The sequence below is a fragment of the Leptodactylus fuscus genome, chromosome 1, assembly GCF_031893055.1.
Source record: "Leptodactylus fuscus isolate aLepFus1 chromosome 1, aLepFus1.hap2, whole genome shotgun sequence".
NCBI classification, from domain to species: domain Eukaryota; kingdom Metazoa; phylum Chordata; class Amphibia; order Anura; family Leptodactylidae; genus Leptodactylus; species Leptodactylus fuscus.
In genome coordinates, this window is record NC_134265.1 from 337,761,715 (window position 1) to 337,782,216 (window position 20,502).

Here is a 20,502-nt window from a genome sequence, read left to right on the forward strand (position 1 = left end):
TTATGATTTTTCATCAAAGAGTTAAAGCAGCCTACTAAATATAGCTTTATTGTAATTCCAATTGAGGTCTTTCTTTTTTTGCCAGCAGGACCTCAAACAGCAGCCAAACGTTATCTTCCTGCCACACAATGGAGTCCTGTGCCCCAGATGAGTTCTTCCAGTCCCTTAACCATGCCGAGCAAACCTTTAAGAAGATGGAAAATTACTTGCGGCACAAACAGCTTTGTGATGTCGTCCTGATCGCTGGCGATCGGAGAATTCCTGCACACAGGTACGGGCTCATAAACTGGTGTACTATACTCCAAACCGCACCCCACACACACATATGCGACGGAGATTCCTGATTCACTGTGCGTTTATCAGCAGTGGCCACCAGCTTCTTTATACTAGTGTGTTTCAGTAGTCTAAGACTCTCCCCCTTTCTTTTGGATTGGCCACCACTGCTGTAATGAATACTAAGCTGACATCCACAGTACTGATCAATCCGAGACCAGCACGCATGGGTAGGCTGACCAAACTGGTTGGTGGCCATTGTAGATGAATCCAGAGAGAAAGAAATGGAATGGGAGGATGCCTGGTACTTACTAAAGAACTATACATACTCCATGTTTAAAATGGAATAATGCTATGGGAGATTTATCAGGACCGTTGTTCAGAACACTGGTCTTGATCATTCCTGCGCTGCCAGAGATGCACCAAATATATAACAAGGTGTGCGCCTTGTCATAAATCAAGTGCATTCTCTGGCAGGGTTGTGTACCAGCACTGGTAGTTGGCATAGTTATCATTTATACCAGTAAATTGGTGTCAATGATCATAATGCCCATTTTTTGAGCAGGACAAAATAGATAACCCCTAGATATATATGTATACAGGCTTGGGTGCCATAGAGGAGATATGCTACAAAGAGTGATTCCCGCTCTGGAGGACAGCCATGCATTACATGGTTACATAGTTATTTTAATGGGTGCCATATGATACTATATTTCCTGCCATCTTCACCTGATGGTATCAATTGAATAGCCTCGTGTTATAGGGGGGGGACTCGTTGCAACACCTTTTAATGTGTTGTATTATTTTACACTCCCTTGAAAATGCTGCATTGGTATATTATGTGTTAATATAGATAAGTCCGATGATCGGGATGGAGGGATAGCGGCCGAAGGGCCATGGCCAGTTAGAAGGGCATGACTGCACCTTTGTTTTAGTGATCATTGGGGTCCCAGGGATTAGATATTGGTGGTATAAGGAGGATATAAGGAGACAGTCTGATAATAATCCTTATTATGTCCCGCCAGGCTGGTTCTGTCCTCCGTATCTGATTACTTTGCAGCGATGTTCACCAGCGACGTCAGAGAAGCCAAACAAGAGGAAATTAAAATGGAGGGTGTCGAACCCAATGCTCTTTGGGCCTTAGTTCAGTATTCCTACACAGGTAATGTATCTGTATGGAGCTGTGCGAGGAAGTATCACAGTGCAAATAAATGGTGTCTCCACATGAGAGAGAGCGCAAATAATTAGATCCGGGAATATTCCAGCTCCAGATAGAAAACGGCAACTTATGAGCAAAACGGACAAAAGCATTTATAGGATTGTGAGTGCCAAGTTATTATGTTAATGCAACCTCCTAGAATATGAAGACGACGTGCAGAAGGTAAATGAGCCAAAACGGTGGCTAGGAAAGCGTTAACAGTCTGTCCATTGAGTTCCTTTTATACAGTTTCACATCAAAGCATAAAGCTTTGGAAAAATGCTTAAAAAGTCATGTTTGTGCCAAAATTCTTACCCAAACAGAACAACACTTCTTAAAAGTAAACCTTCAGCGCAGGGTTCATACGTGTTCCTTAATATGTCATCTAGAGCTTGTAAGGTAAACTAAAGGTGACCCTATACTCCAGTAGCCTATGCTTCCAAGTTATCCCATAAACATACATGCTCAGTTCGGGCAAGCTTATATAAGAGAATGGATATTGTATGCCCTGTGAGAGTCTGACTGTTCATGACTATAGATGACCCCATTCTTCATTGAAATGGTCTACAGATGGAACATGCCCAGTGTTATTCTGTTGGACTGGAAGAGATGGCCTAGTATAGTGTTCAGGTATTTCATAGAAGTGAGTGGAGCGCCAGCTGGTGGCAATGTGTACGACCACTCCATATTGATTGTACAACCCATTTAGGACTGGACTTAAAATTTGTACTGGGATCTATACATACTATGTATTCTACTTCTGTGAATTGTTCAGTCATGAATGGCATACAAGGGACTCAAAGCTCATGGAACATTGTTGAGTAGAAGAGTAAGTAGCTGCCATACAGGCTCATTCCCAACACCCACAAGGGTCAGTTGTTTTTACAGGGAGCCTATATACCTATTAGTATATTTTTGGTGTGGGAGGAAACCCATGCAAACATGGGGAGAACATACAAACTCCATGCAGATGTTATCCTTTGGATGGATTCAAACCCAGGCCCCCAGATCTGCTAAGCCCTGAACCACTATGCTGTTGGGATAATTGATAAGTTAGAGTATATACCTACCTGGCGGTATAAGAGAGAGAGATCTCCTGACTTGAACCCAATTGACAATCTGTGGGACCACCTCGATCGGGTTGTTCGCGCCATGGATGCTCAACTGCGTAACCTAGCGCAGCTGGCCACGGCACTGGAGTCGGCATGGCTCAACATCCCAGTGATATCATCACAACATCCCCTCTCTTCCTGCACGTCTCGCAGCGGTCCGCTCTGCCAAAGGGGGTTATTCTGGATTTTGACAGGTGGTCACATTAATGTGACTGGACTGTGCATATTTGAAGGGGTGGTGGTCCCTCAGTACTAAGCTCTGTGTTCTGTATAGTATGGGCGTCAGGAGCCACCCTGAAGTGTTGGTTCAGGTAACAAAGCCATGGCCGTAGCGATCACCAAAACCCAACATTGATGAGCCCATATAGTGTATTAGAAGATCATTAAAAAATGGCTGGAAAAAGTTCATGTCCAAGGTCACACATGTAAAACTAACAGACTGGTGTCTAAGACTAAAATAGGTCAATAGCCTGGCTTGTGCGCAAACCTTGGCCTTGCCTGAGCTGGATGTACCTTATATCCCCAGCGGGGTTCAGTGTGTGTGACTTGCATCTTATTACTGCTGGCATCTATTCCTGTATCTACGAAGATGTCCATTGCCTGATATTTCTTTACTTCATTAAGCTACACGATCACACGTTTACTATTTACTAGCGGTTTCTGTTATTTTATAAGGCGTACGACTACGATTCGCTCTCTTTTTAATGGTGTGACCTGTTTTACACCCTCCTGCTCTTAGACCAAGTCCATTAAGTCAGCGCTGGAGTTTCTGCGCAGCGATCCAGATAATTTATTCTCTTGTGCTTTGATGCATAAATCTGAGGAATATTTAACTAATGTAAGTCAGGCATTGAATGATGTCAGACTTAAACAGATATTGTACTTAAAGGGATTGTCAAGGATCACAATAAAATCTACTCCCCACCCCACCAAAGCTTTATTTCAGTCCATGGGTTACATCGGGTGCTGATGTTCATCCTCATTCAAGTCAATCCCAGACGTGGCCCATAGACTTTGTATGGAAAATCACAGAGCCTTGGCAAAATGATGGCAGATATCATTACAAATTATAGATTTATTTTTTTTATGCAATATTTTAGTGAAGGCACCTTTTCCAAGATTACTATGTAATATGTTTTTGACCTTCTACTCTGCAGTTTCTTTGGGTGAATTTATACGTGACATTTGGGATTGTATAGAAAGCAGAGACCTGTATTATCTGCTTCCTTCCTTCTCCCAAAATAAACAGATAGCAGAATTGCTACAGGGCTCCATTCATCCAAGAAGAATCCACTTATTTTCAGTGTATTGCACACGTTCAGGCAGGAAGCCGTATCCCCTGCTGAACACTACAATTAGATATACCTGTTACTGCAGTTACTGTCTTTAGGTTGAGTCTCCTTCAGGTACCCAGGATTTTGTCGCTTTGACTCAATTTGAATGTTCTACGTCTTGACCTTTGTGAATTTCTCGGCTTGATCATGTATTTGTATAGAGATCCTTCACATTTGCATCGTGGATTCCATTTAAAGCGTAAACCACGATGGAGTTCCAGATTCAGAATACTTTGGATACAACTGGCACTACTGAATCATTCATCGTTGCATTGGGAAAAGTATTGCTGCTTATAGCACTGGTGTTGCCGTCAAGGCTTCTGGTGACTGGTTCTTCGAATATTGCCTTACAGACAATGCAAGGATCATAATGTAATATTTGAAGATTAAAGGGGCTCTATCAGCAAAACTCATGCTGATAGAGCCCCACATATGCGTGAATAGCCTTTAAAAAGGCCCTTCAGGCACCGCTAAAGTTATATTAAACTACCCCCCAGTTTTAAAATAATAACCTAAAACCGAATATGATCAACTTACTCATCGTGCATGGTGGGCGGGCATTCAGGGTCCGCCGTCTTCTTCATCCACGCCTCCTCTTCCAGCGATGTCCTCGGATCCCTTCTAACTAGCTAACTGACATTGTTAAAAAATGGCACGGGTGCATGTGCAGTAGCATGCTGCTTCTACTACTTGGGCAATTGTTTAGCTCCTGGTCTGTCCTTTAATCTTGAAGGAAACGTGTGTCTACTTAGACATCTTCTGCAATGTCATTGAGATGCAAAGAGCAATGATAACATCTGTTACATCTTATGACATGTCTGAAGATATTCACATGCCCCCTGAATAATTTTGCATATAGATTTTTTTTTTTTTTTTTTTTTTGTAAAAGCATTGAGTTGACGTATACAGGTTTTCATTGGTGATCTCCTCCCCGCAGGTCGCCTGGAGTTAAAAGAAGACAATATTGAGAGTCTCCTGTCTACAGCTTGTCTCCTGCAGCTGTGTCAAGTTGTTGAGGCTTGCTGTAAGTTCTTGATGAAACAACTTCACCCTTCTAACTGCTTGGGTATCCGCTCTTTTGCCGACGCTCAAGGATGTGCCGATTTACATAAAGTGGCTCACAATTACACGATGGTGAGTACCAATATCAATTAGAAATCCAGCAATTCATAGATCATAAGCCAAAATGTAAATGTTCTCCTTGACTTATAGTGTTATGAGATAGGACGACTGAGAACTCTGATTGTCCGGCAATTCCACAGCCCCTTACTAAAGCTAACCTTAGACTTTACGCTCGCTCTAGGACTGGATTAAAGTGTGCGTCCAATAATAAAAATATATCTCCATAAATAAATAGTACTAATAATAGTAAATCTAAGAAACTTTGTAATATATCTTTTATTTCTGGTAGTGCAGAAAATTCCACAAGGAGATTAAAGGGGTTGTCCCATCACAAGGATCCTATCTATACTGCTTGTTAATGTGGATGTAAGACTTTTCCTAAATACACTGCTTCAGCAAAACTGCTTTGTTTGTCCACTATCTTACTTCATTCAATTCTTTGTTGACACAGCCCTTGACTTATCTGCTCAAATGTTAAGTGATGTATCTGCTGCTCTCAGGGGGAAGGGAGGAGGGGCTAAGTGCACAGGAGCGAGCCTGTGTTTCTAGCTATTCCTGTGTCTACACCACGTGACCTAGCTTCCTGTTAGCAGATAGGGGAGAGGAGCTGCTTTCATTTCTTCTGTTCTCCCAGTTATCAGGCTAGCTAATTCAAATTTGTTCATTATCGCAGAGACAGGTAGTCTCTGTATGTAACACAGAATGGAGTTGCTGCTGCCTGTACTTCATAGTCCAATATGGGTGGGCGGAGCTACACACTAATTTGGGGGCGGAGCTAAACAGCAGGTTGCATGTGAAACCCCGCCCACCAAATGATGCAAGAAACCAGGAAGAAAGAAGATTTTACAGCAGTGAAGACTGGTGAGTATGTGATGTGGGAATACCCCTTTAACCTTCCAAATATTGTATTATTTCACCAATTAATACTTCCATCTGCATTGAAGACAGTGCTGTGGTTTCCTAATCTATAATGGACAGATCTCATCTTTACCACTGGGCACCAGTGTATTATATAAGAAGTGCTAACCATAACAGACGTACTGATACAAGGAGACTCGCAATAAACTCACACTTCCTGTTCTGTAGAGATCACTTCAGCAATCATCTTCTTATCACTGGCGTAGTGATTACACTGTATTCCAATGACAAGAATCATCTATATATAGCTAACCTATGATTCATGATTGATGATAGTTATAGTTACAAATCTCCTCCTCCCCCTTCCTACACAGTGACCTCTGCATAGGTCATAGAGCCTACATGAAAAAACTCTCCAATAGACTTCAATGAACATCTCCAGACCATTGCATCTGTGGTCCATGTGACTACTTTAAAGCATGTCTTAGACTACTGTTAGCCACAGCCCAGGTGAGTCGGCCGCCCCCTTATTCTTGGACAGAAAACGGAAAAAAATCTAAAATCAGAAAATAAAACGGTTGAAAAAAAAAAATTAAAGTTTCATTATCTGGTTTTAATTAGTAAAAAATTATGTAGGTAATACATTCTCTTTATCAATGAATAATTCATCACGTAAGAGGTCCTGTCCGTGTGGGATTTAGGGATTTTTACCGCTCGTAATGAGCTTTTTAAGATGAACTTTAAGTTGTTAGATGAATACATTTTCTGCATTGAAGCTCATATCTCTATGGAAACCATAGTCTACATGACAAACGTATATAAAAACATATATAGTCATACCTATTTTTGGAACAGTCGCGTGTTATGAAAAATAACAAATGTTGATGAAAGCGTCCAATGTCGTCTTATGGTATTTTGCACTTGTGCCTTGATCTTTTTGCTATCTATAGATGGAGAGGGAGATGATAGATAGATAGATAGATAGATAGATAGATAGATAGATAGATAGATAGATAGATAGATAGGAGGGAGATAGATAGATAGATATGCAATAGAAAATGATAGATAGATAGATAGATAGATAGATAGATAGATAGATAGTAGAGCGATTAGATAGATAGAATAAGAATCTCCAAGAAGAAGAAACAAAATGGACCGCACATCCCAATGTCATACAGTGATCTTGTTCTTCTCAGCAAAACCTACAATACTGAACAGGTTCTTAGTGTGTGTGTATATATATATATATATATATATATATATATATATATATATGTATATATATATACACACACACACATATACATGTATTGGTCAAGGTGTATAAGCCCACTAGCCATTCTCCTCAAGTTCAGTATTGTATGTTTTGCTGAGAAACACATGATCAATGTATAAGATTGTATATACTGTATATTGCATAAAATCACCAAGTAGAAAAAATGAGCTGGACCCACATCCCAATCTATGTATATACAGCATGCATGTGTGGGTATATTTATAGATAGATAGATAGATAGATAACAAACACATATTACACTTTCTACTGTGTTCAGATGATTCTGATACTAGAAGATTTGCCTGTTGTTCCTGTATGTGATGACTGGCTAGTGACTGTTCAGATTGAAGAGAATGAATCGGATCCTTAAGTGCCAGGACTGGGATGGCAGACTGTTCAGGAAATAAGCATGGAAAGTATTGTAACTGGCTTGTCCCTATGGAACACTCTGCTCCTGGCACGTAGCGCTCCTTCTATCCATCTGTCTAACAAGGCTGTCCAGACGTGCAGCAACGTCAGGCTCATAATTTAAAAAAAAAAACTAAAAAAAACCCACCTCTCAAATAACGTGTATGTGCCAATAAAAAAATATACGTGATCTTTCTGCTTAGTATAGAGTCAGAATATTACAGCTACAGTGCCTTTTTGGCTTAACCGTGTATGGACCTACAGCTGTCATTTGCTAACGTTACAGAAGGCAGAATATTAAATGGGTTTTCCGGAATGTAATACTGATGACCAATCCTTAGGTCCAATACCCAGGCCACCCACAGATCAGCAGGGATGCTATTTTCACTTCACAGACCAGTGACGTCACATTCATTTGTCACAGCGCAGACCCATTCAAGTGAATAAGTCTGAGCAAAGCCCCTGGACAATGTACCGCAAAGTAAGTATCGAAGAGGCCGCAGTGCTCACAATCAAACAGCTGATGGATGGTGGCCCTGGGTGCCGGACTCCCACCAAATTAATCCTTAGATAAGGTCATTAATATTACGATGCCAGGAAACCCCTTTAAGCTGACACTTGTTCTTAAAGTAGCGTTCTACAGAGAATATGGAATAGATAAATGCTGTCAAATCAGGAGTCGCCATCATGCTGCTGTACCTCAATGTTATACTAGAGAGGAAAACGGTTTGCATTGAGTTGTAGGTTTGCCATATTTAGGACTCCAGGCACTTGGGATGGAATTGCTGATTTTTATGCCTGGATTTGCAGATGGAAAAAGCCACAGCAAACTACAGTACAATACATGTGTTTGAGAATATAACGGATCTCATCTAGGGTCAATGGAAAATTTCCGCAGAGAAATTGAACTTCAATGTAGATTCTTAAAGGGAGTCTTTTATTATAACTCAATTTTTTTCTGCCTACCACGTAGGGATAGCCTTAAGAAAGGCTATTCTTCTCCTATCTTTAGATGTCTTCTCCGCGCTGCTGTTCGGTGTATAATCCGGTTTCTGTTGGTATGCAAATGAGTTCTCTCGCAGCACTAGGGGGCGGGCCCCAGCACTCAAACAGCACTGGGGGCATCCCCAGTACTGTAAGAGAACTCTCCAGCACCGCCTCCATCTTCTTCAGGAACAGGTCATCCTCCGGCGGTGGCTTCAAACTTCTAGGCCTTGGGCCTAGGGCAAAGCCGACTGCGCATGCCCGCCAGCCACAAGAAAATGGCCCCTTACACAGTATTGTAAGCGCTCATTTTCTTGTGGCTGGCAGGCATGCGCAGTCGGTTTTACCTGAGGCCTAGAAATCTGAAGCCACCACCGGAGGAAGATGTGAAGAAGACCCGTTCCTGAAGTAAATGAAGGCGGTGCTGGAGAATGCTGTTTGAGTGCTGGGGACCGCCCCCACTGCTGTGAGAGAACTCATTTGCATACCGACGAAAACCGGATTATATACCGAATGGTGGCGCAGAGAAGACATCTAAAGGTAGGAGAAGAATAGCCTTTCTTAAGGCTATTTCTATGTGATAGGCAGAAAAAAATGAGTTTTAATGATAGGATCCCTTTAAGTCAGCTTTTCAACATTCTTCACTCCTTTCCATGTTGCAAAGGTGGATTTTCCTCTGGGTTTATTGTAAATTGTACTGTCAGATTTGAGGCTGAAAAATCCACCTTGTGTGTAGTTACCCTACAGTTGTCACCGGTTGAAGACCTATGATTTGTGGATAGCATGCATTTCAATGCAGAATCTAGACTTGAGGTATCCATTTGGTAGAAAACTTGTGATTTCACCTGTACTTTTGCTTATAGGAACATTTCATGGAAGTTATAAGAAATCAAGAGTTTCTTTTGCTGCCGGGGGCAGAAATTGCTAAACTACTAGCAAGCGACGATATGAACATTCCTAATGAAGAAACCATTCTGAACGCTCTGCTTACCTGGGTCCGCCATGATATGGAACAAAGACGACGAGAACTTAGTAAGCTGCTGGCTTATATCCGCCTGCCCCTGTTGGCACCACAGGTAGAAATATTATAACCTCCTAGCTAATAGAAAGTCTAAGATAATATAGCGGGCTTGTAGCTCGTGTCTGATGTATTCGCAAGATTGACAGACTATTGTCGATATATGAATACACAGCAGCCTGAAGGTTGGGGGAAGTGCTCTCCTTATCAATACCCCCGGCCCATAACTGAGCCCACTGTTTTATACAACTGGATAAAACTGAAAAAGTGCACATTTAAGACCTGTGGATGATGTCTGAATTAGAAGCATGTCAGCCGTGATTCACACTGCAGTTATAAGACAGAAGCATATAGTCAATGTACGTGTTCAGAAAAGTAGCTGATAAACCTTTTGGCTAATATACAGGGTCGGACTTGCCCACCGGGGAACCGGTAACTCCCCCAGTGGGCCCCGTGCCTTTAATATGTTGCTCGCTTGCCATGTGTAGTGTAGAGGTGGGTTTAGGTACCACAGTGGAGCACATCCTATGGCGGGTGAGGAGCATGGCATTGTTATTACCAGTAGCCGAGCTGTAGCATTACAGCTGATCTGTCCTGGTGACGGGTCCCTAGAAACAATTCCACTGGTGGGCAGTAGACATCCCAGTCCAACACTGCTAATATACGTATATTACTGCTCCGCTAACAAATGCAGTCCCCAAAGATTAGGATGTATTTTCTTTTGTGCCTGGTTATTGGCCGCCTTTTAGGTTGGCTTCATTTGGGCAGTACTGTGATCTCAGACTACACTTTGACTACTGTGCCTATAAAGGGGGCAGAGGTAGTCTGAGACGCACCCCATACCTCGTCACTGCTTTAGACTGCTGCTCTCTTATACTCCTGTTTCTCAGATGGAAGAGGTGACATGCCAGGTATTAGATCTTCACAAATCTGATATGGATGACTAAGGCCTCACCGCTGGATGCTAGGCGCAGACCTGCTACAGCCTAGGCCGCCTTAACTATAGAGCAAGGAGGCATCTGCACCAGTGGGGACTCCCTCAGCTAACCCACATCTTGCTGGGCAGTCCCACATTTTGGGTTATATCCTGCTGTCCGGTGGCGGGTACCAATTTCACCTCTTTTTGTGTCTTTAAAGGGGCTCTATCAGCAAAATCATGCTGATAGAGCCCCACATATGCGTGAATAGCCTTTAAAAAGGCTATTCAGGCACCGTAAAATTTATATTAAGCTACCCCCCCCCCCCCACCCCCCGTTTTAAAATAATAACCTAAAAAAAAGAATGTGCTCTACTTACCGAACGTGCACGCTGGGCGTGCATTCAGGGTGTGTCTTCATCTTCATCCACGCCTCTTCTTCCTCCGATGTCCTCCGGTCCCGTCCTCCTCCGGCGCTCGCGAACGGACTTTGATTTAAAAAAAAAAAATGACCTGGGTGCATGCGCAGTAGCCGTAGTAGAAGCCGCATGCTACTGCGCATGCACCCAGGCTATTTTTTTTATATCATAATAATAATAATAATACATTTTATTTATAGAGCGCCAACATATTCCGCAGCACTGTACAATTTATAGGGTTCAGATACAGACATACATAACAAAGAACGTCATTTCACACAATGGGACTGAGGGCCCTGCTCAAAAGAGCTTACAATCTATGAGGTAGAGGGGGTGACACAAGAGGTAGCAGGGGCGGCATTGCTTATACAGTGTTCAGACAATTTTGTGCATTAGGAATTGTGATAGGCTTGTCTGAAAAGATGCGTCTTTAGTTTGCGTTTGAAACTGTAGAAGTTGGGAGTTAATCTTATTGTCCGGGGTAGAGCATTCCAGAGAAGTGGTGCAGCTCGGGAGAAGTCTTGTATACTTGTATACGAGCGTGGGAGGTTCTGATAATAGAGGATGTAAGTGTTAGATCATTGAGTGAGCGGAGAACACGGGTTGGGCGGTAGACAGAGATGAGGGAAGAAATGTAGGGAGGTGCGGCATTATGGAGAGCCTTGTGGGTGAGAGTAATAACTTTATATTTTATTCTATAATGAATAGGCAGCCAATGTAACGACTGGCACAGACCAGAGGCATCGCTGTAGCGTCTAGCCTGATAGATGAGCCTGGCCGCTGCATTCAGAATAGATTGTAGAGGGGAGAGTTTAGTGAGGGGAAGACCGATTAGTAAGGAGTTACAGTAGTCAAGGCGAGAATGAATCAGAGAGACAATAAGTGTCTTTAGTGTATCTCTGGTAAGGAAAGGGCGTATTCTGGAGATGTTTTTGAGGTGGAGGTGACATGAACGTGCGAGTGATTCAATATGAGGGGTGAAGGAAAGGTCTGCGTCAAATATGACCCCGAGGCAGCGGGCCTGCTGCCTAGGAGTTATAGTAAGGCCTGAGACTGCAATGGATATATCAGGGACAGATCTGTTAGATGGTGGAAACAGTAGTAGTTCAGTCTTAGAGAGATTTAGTTTCAGATAGAGCGAGGACATGATATTAGAGACAGCAGAGAGACAGTCACTGGTGTTCTGTATGAGTGCAGGGGTGATGTCACGGGAAGATGTGTATAATTGGGTGTCATCAGCATAAAGATGCTACCTGAAGCCAAATCTGGCGATGGTTTGTCCAATTGGGGCTGTGTAGAGAGAAAAGAGCAGGGGGCCGAGGACCGAGCCCTGAGGAACCCCAACAGCAAGGGAAAGAGGGGAGGAAACAGAGCCCGCGAATGATACACTGAAAGTGCGGTCTGAGAGATAAGAGGAGAACCAGGAGAGCGCAGTGTCATTGAGGCCGACTGAGCGGAGCATAGTGAGGAGGAGATGATGGTCAACAGTGTCAAAAGCTGCAGAGAGGTCCAGAAGAATAAGAAGAGAGAAGTCACCATTGGATTTAGCCATTAGGAGATCATTGGAGACTTTTGTGAGAGCTGTTTCAGTAGAGTGCAGAGCGCGGAAACCAGATTGTAAGGGGTCAAGCAGAGAGTTAGCAGAGAGATAACGGATTAAACGAGAATAAACCAGGCGTTCCAAAAGTTTAGAGATGAAGGGGAGGTTAGAGACGGGTCGATAGTTAGCAGCACAGGATAGGTCCAGGGAGGGTTTTTTCAGTAGCGGGGTTATAACAGCATGCTTGAAGGAGGATGGGAAGATTCCAGAAGAGAGAGAGAGGTTAAATATTTTAGTAAGGTAAGTAGTGACAGCAGGGGACAGAGATTGGAGAAGGTGTGAGGGGAAGGGGTCACTACTGCAGGTTGTGGGGCGAGATGAAGAAAGTAGCTGGGAGACTTACTCTTCTGTAACAGGTTCAAAAGATGAGAATAGACAGTCTGAAGTGCGGCTGGTGAGGGGATCAGTACTATCGTAGGTGTGGGAGTCAATGCCACCTGGGGCTTGGGCAGTAATTTCCTGATGGATCTTATCAATTTTATCATGGAAATACATGGCCAGGTCATCAGCACTAAGGTCTGTGAATGGCGTCTGTACCTTGGGTGTGAGTAAGGAGTGAAAGGTTTCAAAAAGCCTTTTAGGGTTGCTGGAGAGAGAAGAGAAGAGAGAGAGAAGAGATATCAGTGTCCGTTTGCGAGTGCCGGAGGAGGACGGGACCGGAGGACATCGGAGGAAGAAGAGGCATGGATGAAGTTGAAGACACACCCTGAATGCCTGCCCAGCGTGCACGTTCGGTAAGTAGAGCACATTCTTTTTTAGGTTATTATTTTAAAACCGGGGGGGCGGGGGGGGGGGGTAGTTTAATATAACTTTTACGGTGCCTGAATAGCCTTTTTAAAGGCTATTCATGCATATGTGGGGCTCTATCAGCATGATTTTGCTGATAGAGCCCCTTTAAAGACACAAAAAGAGGTGAAATTGGTACCCGCCACTGGAACAGCAGGATATAACCCAAAATGTGGGACTGCCCAGCAAGATGTGGGTTAGCTGAGGGAGTCCCCACTACCATAGGGCCTGGTGCAGATGCCTCCTTGCTCTATAGTTAAGGCGGCCTAGGCTGTAGCAGGTCTGCGCCTAGCATCCAGCGGTGAGGCCTTAGTCATCCATATCAGATTTGTGAAGATCTAATACCTGGCATGTCACCTCTTCCATCTGAGAAACAGGAGTATAAGAGAGCAGCAGTCTAAAGCAGTGACGAGGCATGGGGTGCGTCTCCGACTACCTCTGTCCCCCTCTCTGCTCTGTGCTGTGCGCCATTATTCAGCCTTCAGCTGATGACTGCTACTGGGAGGCGCGATCTGCTCCGAGCCGCAGTTGCTGTTACAAACCAAACTTGCAGACGAGTCTTTGGAAACATATTTAAGTGGGTGAATTTTGAGCGCCACAGCAGACTATTAGATCACTTGTTTTGGTGACATCAGCTGTGTTAGATGTAGCGGTGGTAGACATTGGGACGGCATGATTGTTTAATGGTAACAAAGCTATATGTAGTGTGCCAAAGATGGTGCTGCCAAATAACAGGCTGTGTCTGTGTAGGTAAACTAAGTTTGTGATGGACACCAATACCAGTTGAACGTTCTGCAGCTCAGATGTTGCTGGTCAGGGCACTTTATCAGTTTGTGCATTATGATGTGGGTAGATTACATATCCTACATGACTGCCAAGATGGTGCAATGTCCTTGCAAATGTCATCATCCATTTTCCTCTCCAGGAACCCGTAAAACCTATTGATGGTCTAGGCTAACATGTAACCCACTTTAAGAAACCTCGACCTGCTCGTGCTATAGGATCACACAACTAATGGCAATATCAAATGTCGTCCTATAGGATTTCTAATGAAGTGCTATCTTGTTAGTTTCTTGCAGACATGGAGAATAATGCACTATTTAGGGATGATATTGAGTGTCAGAAACTAATTATGGAAGCCATGAAATACCATTTATTGCCTGAACGGAGACCCATGTTACAGAGCCCTCGCACAAAGCCCAGAAAGTCTACTGTAGGGATGCTGTTTGCCGTCGGCGGGATGGATGCCACTAAAGGTAAGAGCCTGTTATTCCAGGAAAGACATTAAGAGAGTGAAATATCTAATGAATTGGTTGGCACTGTAATACAGGACGGCTGGCAACTGAGGCTCTAATGTGCCAGAAATGAATGCCAAGTATAGTGTGGGATGGAAATGAAAAATCTTCACTGCGAATGATGTTGTACAATTATTCGATAATTGCAGAAAACGCCGAAAACACATGAATTGCTTGTATTTGGCTGAAAGAGAAGGCTTGTGTGATCCTATCTGGATTGTGCTGGAAGTGTCAAATGAGAAAGTGTTTTTTTTTAAAAAAAAAAAAATTCTCCATATCCAAACTATCTGTATCCATACAGGCTGAGGCTAGTAACAAGATAATGTGTAAATGCAGAGGCAACACAATGGCTCAGTGGTTAGCACTGCAGCCTTGCAACGCTGGAGTCCTGGGTTTGAATCCTGCCAGGAACAGCATCTGCAAGGAGTTTGTATGTTCTCCCCGTGTTTGCGTGGATTTCCTCCCATTCTACAAAGACATACTGATAGGAAAAAAAATGCAGATTGTGATCCCTATATGTATATCCCTATATGGGGCTCACAATCTACATTTAAAAAAAAAAGCAAATAAATGTGTAAATGCCATAAAGTGACACAACAGTACAGCAAAGCAAAATCCAACTACGCCGTGCATGTTCATTATCCATTTTTTTTCAGGGTGGCAATTTATCTTAGGTTTTGTATTTGGTTTGTGCTGTTGAAAAAACAGATTTAGCACATACCATTTTTGCTCCATTTATTGTCGTCCATTTACACCTTTCCTGCCAAATTTGGACAAGAAAAGTAGACTGTGATCAATTGGAGTCTCTTTTGGCCAGACAGAGTTACGATAATTTTATGCCAGAAATTAGTGCAACTCTGCACCTGCTCATAGTTTTCATATTTGGGCCAAAGAAGTGCCAAGAGGTACATTTTATATTAAGGTCAATGTTTCGAACACTGGTCTTAATAAATGTTATTATGCTTCTACCTACCCTTCCTTCTTTCCTATCCCCGTTTTCCACTGTCTTTTCTGTCCCCTCTTCCTTCTTGTGTCCCCCCTTTTTTTCCCCCCTACTTTCCTATATTCTTTATCCAAGGTATAAGAGTATGGCTTCTTTCATCCAACAACAGTGCCATACTAAACCACAGGTTAGTTGCAGCGTTTCAGCCCAGTCCTATGAATGTTAATGGGAGTCTGTCACCAAGAACAGTTGTATAGATGAGAACAATATCTCAGCATGTTGGCCATGGATTTTTTTTAGGGGCAAAAAGTGTTCTATTCAGGTCAGGTTCACTTAAACTGTGTTACTATGTATAACCCTGGTGACTCCCTGGAGCTGAGCTGCCATACCATAAACACCCAGGTACAAATACTTGTCCTCCTTGTATAGCCAAGTAATAACAGTTTTTTGGGGGTTTGTTATCTAGGAGCGACTAGTATCGAAAAGTACGATCTGCGGACCAACTTGTGGACACCGGTAGTGAACATGAACGGACGGAGGCTGCAGTTTGGTGTTGCGGTGCTGGATGACAAACTGTATGTTGTTGGAGGGAGGGATGGCCTGAAGACATTGAATACTGTGGAGTGTTACAATCCTAAAACCAAAACCTGGAGCGTCATGCCACCTATGTCCACACATCGGCATGGTCTTGGTAAGTACAGGCGTACTGAGTTGTACAGATATGATACTAAAAAAAGATTCTATCCTTTACTATATAATGACTTGACTCCATGTACTGTAGCCCAGGTACAATATTGTTGTTCATCCTACAGCAGTATGGAACATTGTATTATATGACCAAAGTTCTATCAACGTACGTATTGTACAATATGGCATTCTCATGCTAATTTATACATGTCTTCTCTATGTAATACTGTAGTTATTCTGCTAAATTAAAAAGTCACCAGTTTATCCTCCTGATTCTGAAGGTGTGGCCGTTTTAGAAGGCCCAATGTATGCCGTTGGTGGCCATGATGGTTGGAGCTACCTTAACACTGTGGAGCGGTGGGATCCTCAGGCTCGGCAATGGAACTTTGTGGCTAGTATGTCCACTCCGAGGAGCACTGTTGGTGTCGCGATCTTGGCTGGAAAGTGAGTAAATGAACATTCTTGTGAAATATATTCAATGAATCTCATGCCACTATAGTTGTTTTCTCTAGTCTTGTTGACGGAGGCAGACTCTCCGGTTTTATTAGTATAGCTGAGGTAGCAGTAAACTTAGTTTTGGCACTGAAACTTAAAGCAGATTTCCACATTTCTCTTCATGTTAATTGCAACTTTTAGAGCATTTATGATTCTTTGAAGAATTGCCACATCTTGGTCTGATTTGTCTTCCAGGCTGTATGCAGTGGGTGGTCGGGATGGAAGTTCTTGCCTCAAGTCTGTAGAATGCTTTGATCCTCACACCAATAAGTGGACGTTGTGCTCGCAGATGTCCAAAAGAAGAGGGGGAGTTGGGGTAGCCACATGGAATGGCTTCCTATATGCGATTGGGGGACATGATGCTCCAGCGTCCAACTTAGCTTCTCGCCTTTCGGATTGTGTAGAAAGGTAATTGTCATGTCAGGCCGTACATTTGTAGCATTTGAACAAGGCCCCCTAATATATTAAAACGGCCTTGTATGTATGCCACCAGTACAATGACATTTTGAGAACATGGGTAGCTTTAAAAACTGTCTTGCTGTGTCCTCTGTAGCGGGCGACCAGAGCAGGGAACATCTTTGGAGGGGTTGCAGCACTAAAATCATCAGATTGGCAGGTGTTTTGTTCAAATGGCCAGATCCACTTACTAAAAGGGATGTGGAACTAAATATAGACATGTAAGACTAAATATGTGCTTAATTTGATAATTTTATAGGTATGATCCCAAAACGGACATGTGGACTTCAGTGGCCTCCATGAGCATTAGCAGGGATGCAGTAGGTGTCTGTCTGTTGGGTGACAAATTGTATGCCGTTGGCGGATATGATGGACAGAGCTATCTCAATAATGTGGAGGCTTATGACCCCCAAACAAATGAATGGACACAGGTCAGTAAAAATACATTTTATAATAACTCCCTCTATTCTACTATTGCTTTAGATTTTATTTGATCATAGGACTCAGAAGAAATCATGGGGTAATCTGCAGAGGTCACTTAATCATATACTCCATGGCATGGACACCGACTTTGTTGGGGTGCCTAAAGTTTGTAAATATATTCATGCTAATATATATGTGTGTGTGTGTGTATATGTATATATATATATTTACAGAAATGCACTAGCAGTGGCACTGCCCATTTTACAATGGGGTTGTGTGAATGTCGCAAGGTTCTTGGTGGAGGGAGAACGTTGAATCTTGTGACCAAACATTGTTTCAAATATTTGGTAAAATGATTGTCACATCGAGTAAATTATAGATATTGAATACTTTGGGGACTTGAAAAATGGAAAACAAATCTGCTTAAAAAGTGGTTACCTGCAGAAACCTGCGGACCCCATGGACTATAATGGGGTCTGCCGTGTTTCCGCCCGAAAAATGCTAAGAGAAAAGACCTGCTTGCAGGACTTTTCTCTCAGCATTTTTCAAGCGGATTCAGGGACGGAATTCGGGCACAGGTGTGAACCCAGCCTTGGGGTAGGTTCAGCTGAAAATAAGGAGGACTTCTGGAATTCCTCTTTGTTTTTTTCAGATTATTGGACCAGATCAGTGGGGAGCTTCATGACGCATACTCTATAGCAAGAGTGAGCAGGACACTTATGTTTTCAGTGTTCTACTTCAATCCCTATCTATCCTTTAAGAAAACAATGGGAGGCAGAATCAAGGAGGGTTCCTCTAAGTGCTAGCCATTGTATTAACAGCCTGCACATGACCCCATAAACATTTAATGGACCTATCCACACCACCATTGTTTTTACAGGCTGCCTGACCGATCAGTTAAAAAAATAGAACTTGCTTTTTTCATAGGTGGTTTTCACAGATCCCTCAATGAATAACTGTCTATAAAGGATCCATGAAAAGAGAAGGTACTTGGTCATGGCCAAGGGCATAGCACTGCCATGTGAATATACTGTTATCCAGATAGGTGATACTGTGTATCTACATACAATAGGGGGAGGATAGGGATACAGAGTTTGACACTGCTCAACTGGTGTCAGATTATGCATTGAAAGGCCCCATTGATAAGGGGAATGGTAAGACTCAATTGTCAATTTATTCATACATTGCAATGCAGAATAACAGTGCAGATAAATAAGGAAATATTAAAGGGGTTATCCAGAGTTTTGGGTTTGTTTGTTTTTTTTTTTTAGGTTTTTTAGATGCTGTACCTAGGGGTTCCCAACTGGATCCCAATCCCTGGTCACGTTATCGGGACCGGCACCCAGCCCCCAAGTCTTTTTGCCTCCTCCTATGGTTACCTGTACTATAGGGACTGGCTGACTATAGTAATGCCAGACCCATATCACAGGTAACTAGTGGTGAACAAGACCTGTGGGCATGGTGCTGGTTCCGGTTACGTAACCTGGTGTCGGAACCAGCATGCGAATCCCTAGGTTACAACATGTAAAAACCCTCGCAGGAAAAGACTCCTTGGACAGCTCCTTTAATATTTACATTGAGGTTCAATTGGATAAAGAGGTTTTGTAAACGAAGTGACTCCTTGGTTTTCATACCAGACATCTGAAGATTCACCCTAATTTCTCTTTGTTCTTCCAGGTTGCCCCATTGTGCCTTGGTAGAGCTGGGGCTTGTGTCGTCACGGTCAGACTATAGCCTGCAGGTTTTCTGTGTCCTCTGCACAGACTTTCACAGTCCCAAAGAGCTACACAATCACGACGTATGTGAAGGACGTACAGCTTTATTGTGAATGGTTAGAGGCTACTACTATTATTTATCACGTCTGATAACCTTCTACCTGCACATTTTATAGATGTTGATCATTTATCTATGAGAGAGTATTTAACTCCTTATATCGGACCAACATACAAGAGACAGAGAGAAGTTTTATTTAGATATGTTACAGGTGCATTTGCAGGGCAAACCATGTAACTGGTCATGTATTGGTCCTTCAGACGTAGAACGTTGAAGTATTCTATTGCAATCTTATATCTGTCCGATCACGTGCAAAGCCATGGCTTCATGCGGAATCAAAGCAAGTGCACTCAGGGCCCCTGGAGGTGTAGGGGCCAATATCGAGAGTGGGGATCCCCGGGCCACTTGTATTCAGATGGTATATGGAGTCTGCTTCAGGAGAGACTTGAGGATGAAGAGCAAAGAATGAAAACCGAAGAGAAGAAACATGGCTTATCTGTTTGGTGGTTGCACGTGTGACCTGGTGACGTTGCGTTCCTTTTTATTTGACCAAAGTTTTTCGTTTATGTTCTTTTTCATTCCGACAATTTTTTTCTAAGGGTCAGAATGCCATGAAAAAAAAAAAAATAGCAGCAATTTGGGATCAGCATGGCAAGTACCATTCCTTCGAGGTTTTATACCATTCCGAACCATCTATAAAATAAATTTTATGGGGCAGAAAACACTTTACAAATAAAACACAAAAAATATAACGGTGCAGTAGAAGTGTGAAAAAACCAAACACGTGTTTTGAGGTGAAGAAAGCTTAAAGGGAAGTTTGGTAAAATTGCCCCTAACCATAATGGTTTTGCATATTGTAAGGGCCCCTTCACACGGCGTAAGCGCGCCACTCATTTAGACACGTATACATGTGTCCGAATGCGGCACTTCAAAACAGAGCCCATTGATTTCAATGGGAGGCGCGCGTATATCGGCATATACGTGCGCTTCCCATTGAAATCAACGGGCTCTGCTTTCAAGCGCTCGGACACGTGTATACGTGTCTAAATGAGCGGCGCGCTTACGCCGTGTGAAGGGAAATGTTGACATGTCAATGCTATCAAGACAATCGCCAAAAAAATCTAAA

General features: G+C 42.9%; 1 protein-coding gene across 3 annotated transcripts in view; it reads left to right on the forward strand.

The window, feature by feature from the left end:
* The window catches only part of KLHL5 (kelch like family member 5), a 40,490-nt gene extending 19,988 nt beyond the window's left edge, over positions 1–20,502 (forward strand). For 2 of the 3 annotated variants that reach the window (XM_075261317.1, XM_075261316.1), the window contains exons 2-12: positions 89–271; positions 1,299–1,435; positions 4,855–5,051; positions 9,429–9,641; positions 14,374–14,560; positions 16,009–16,233; positions 16,511–16,673; positions 16,920–17,132; positions 17,440–17,611; positions 19,281–20,232; positions 20,452–20,502. In XM_075261317.1, coding sequence (XP_075117418.1) covers positions 129–271; positions 1,299–1,435; positions 4,855–5,051; positions 9,429–9,641; positions 14,374–14,560; positions 16,009–16,233; positions 16,511–16,673; positions 16,920–17,132; positions 17,440–17,611; positions 19,281–19,337 — 1,707 coding nt within the window. In that variant the 5' untranslated portion in view covers positions 89–128 and the 3' untranslated portion in view covers positions 19,338–20,232; positions 20,452–20,502. Of the gene's footprint in view, positions 1–85; positions 272–1,298; positions 1,436–4,854; positions 5,052–9,428; positions 9,642–14,373; positions 14,561–16,008; positions 16,234–16,510; positions 16,674–16,919; positions 17,133–17,439; positions 17,612–19,280; positions 20,233–20,451 lie in introns of all 3 variants that reach the window. The other variant, XM_075261312.1, reaches the window with a different exon arrangement.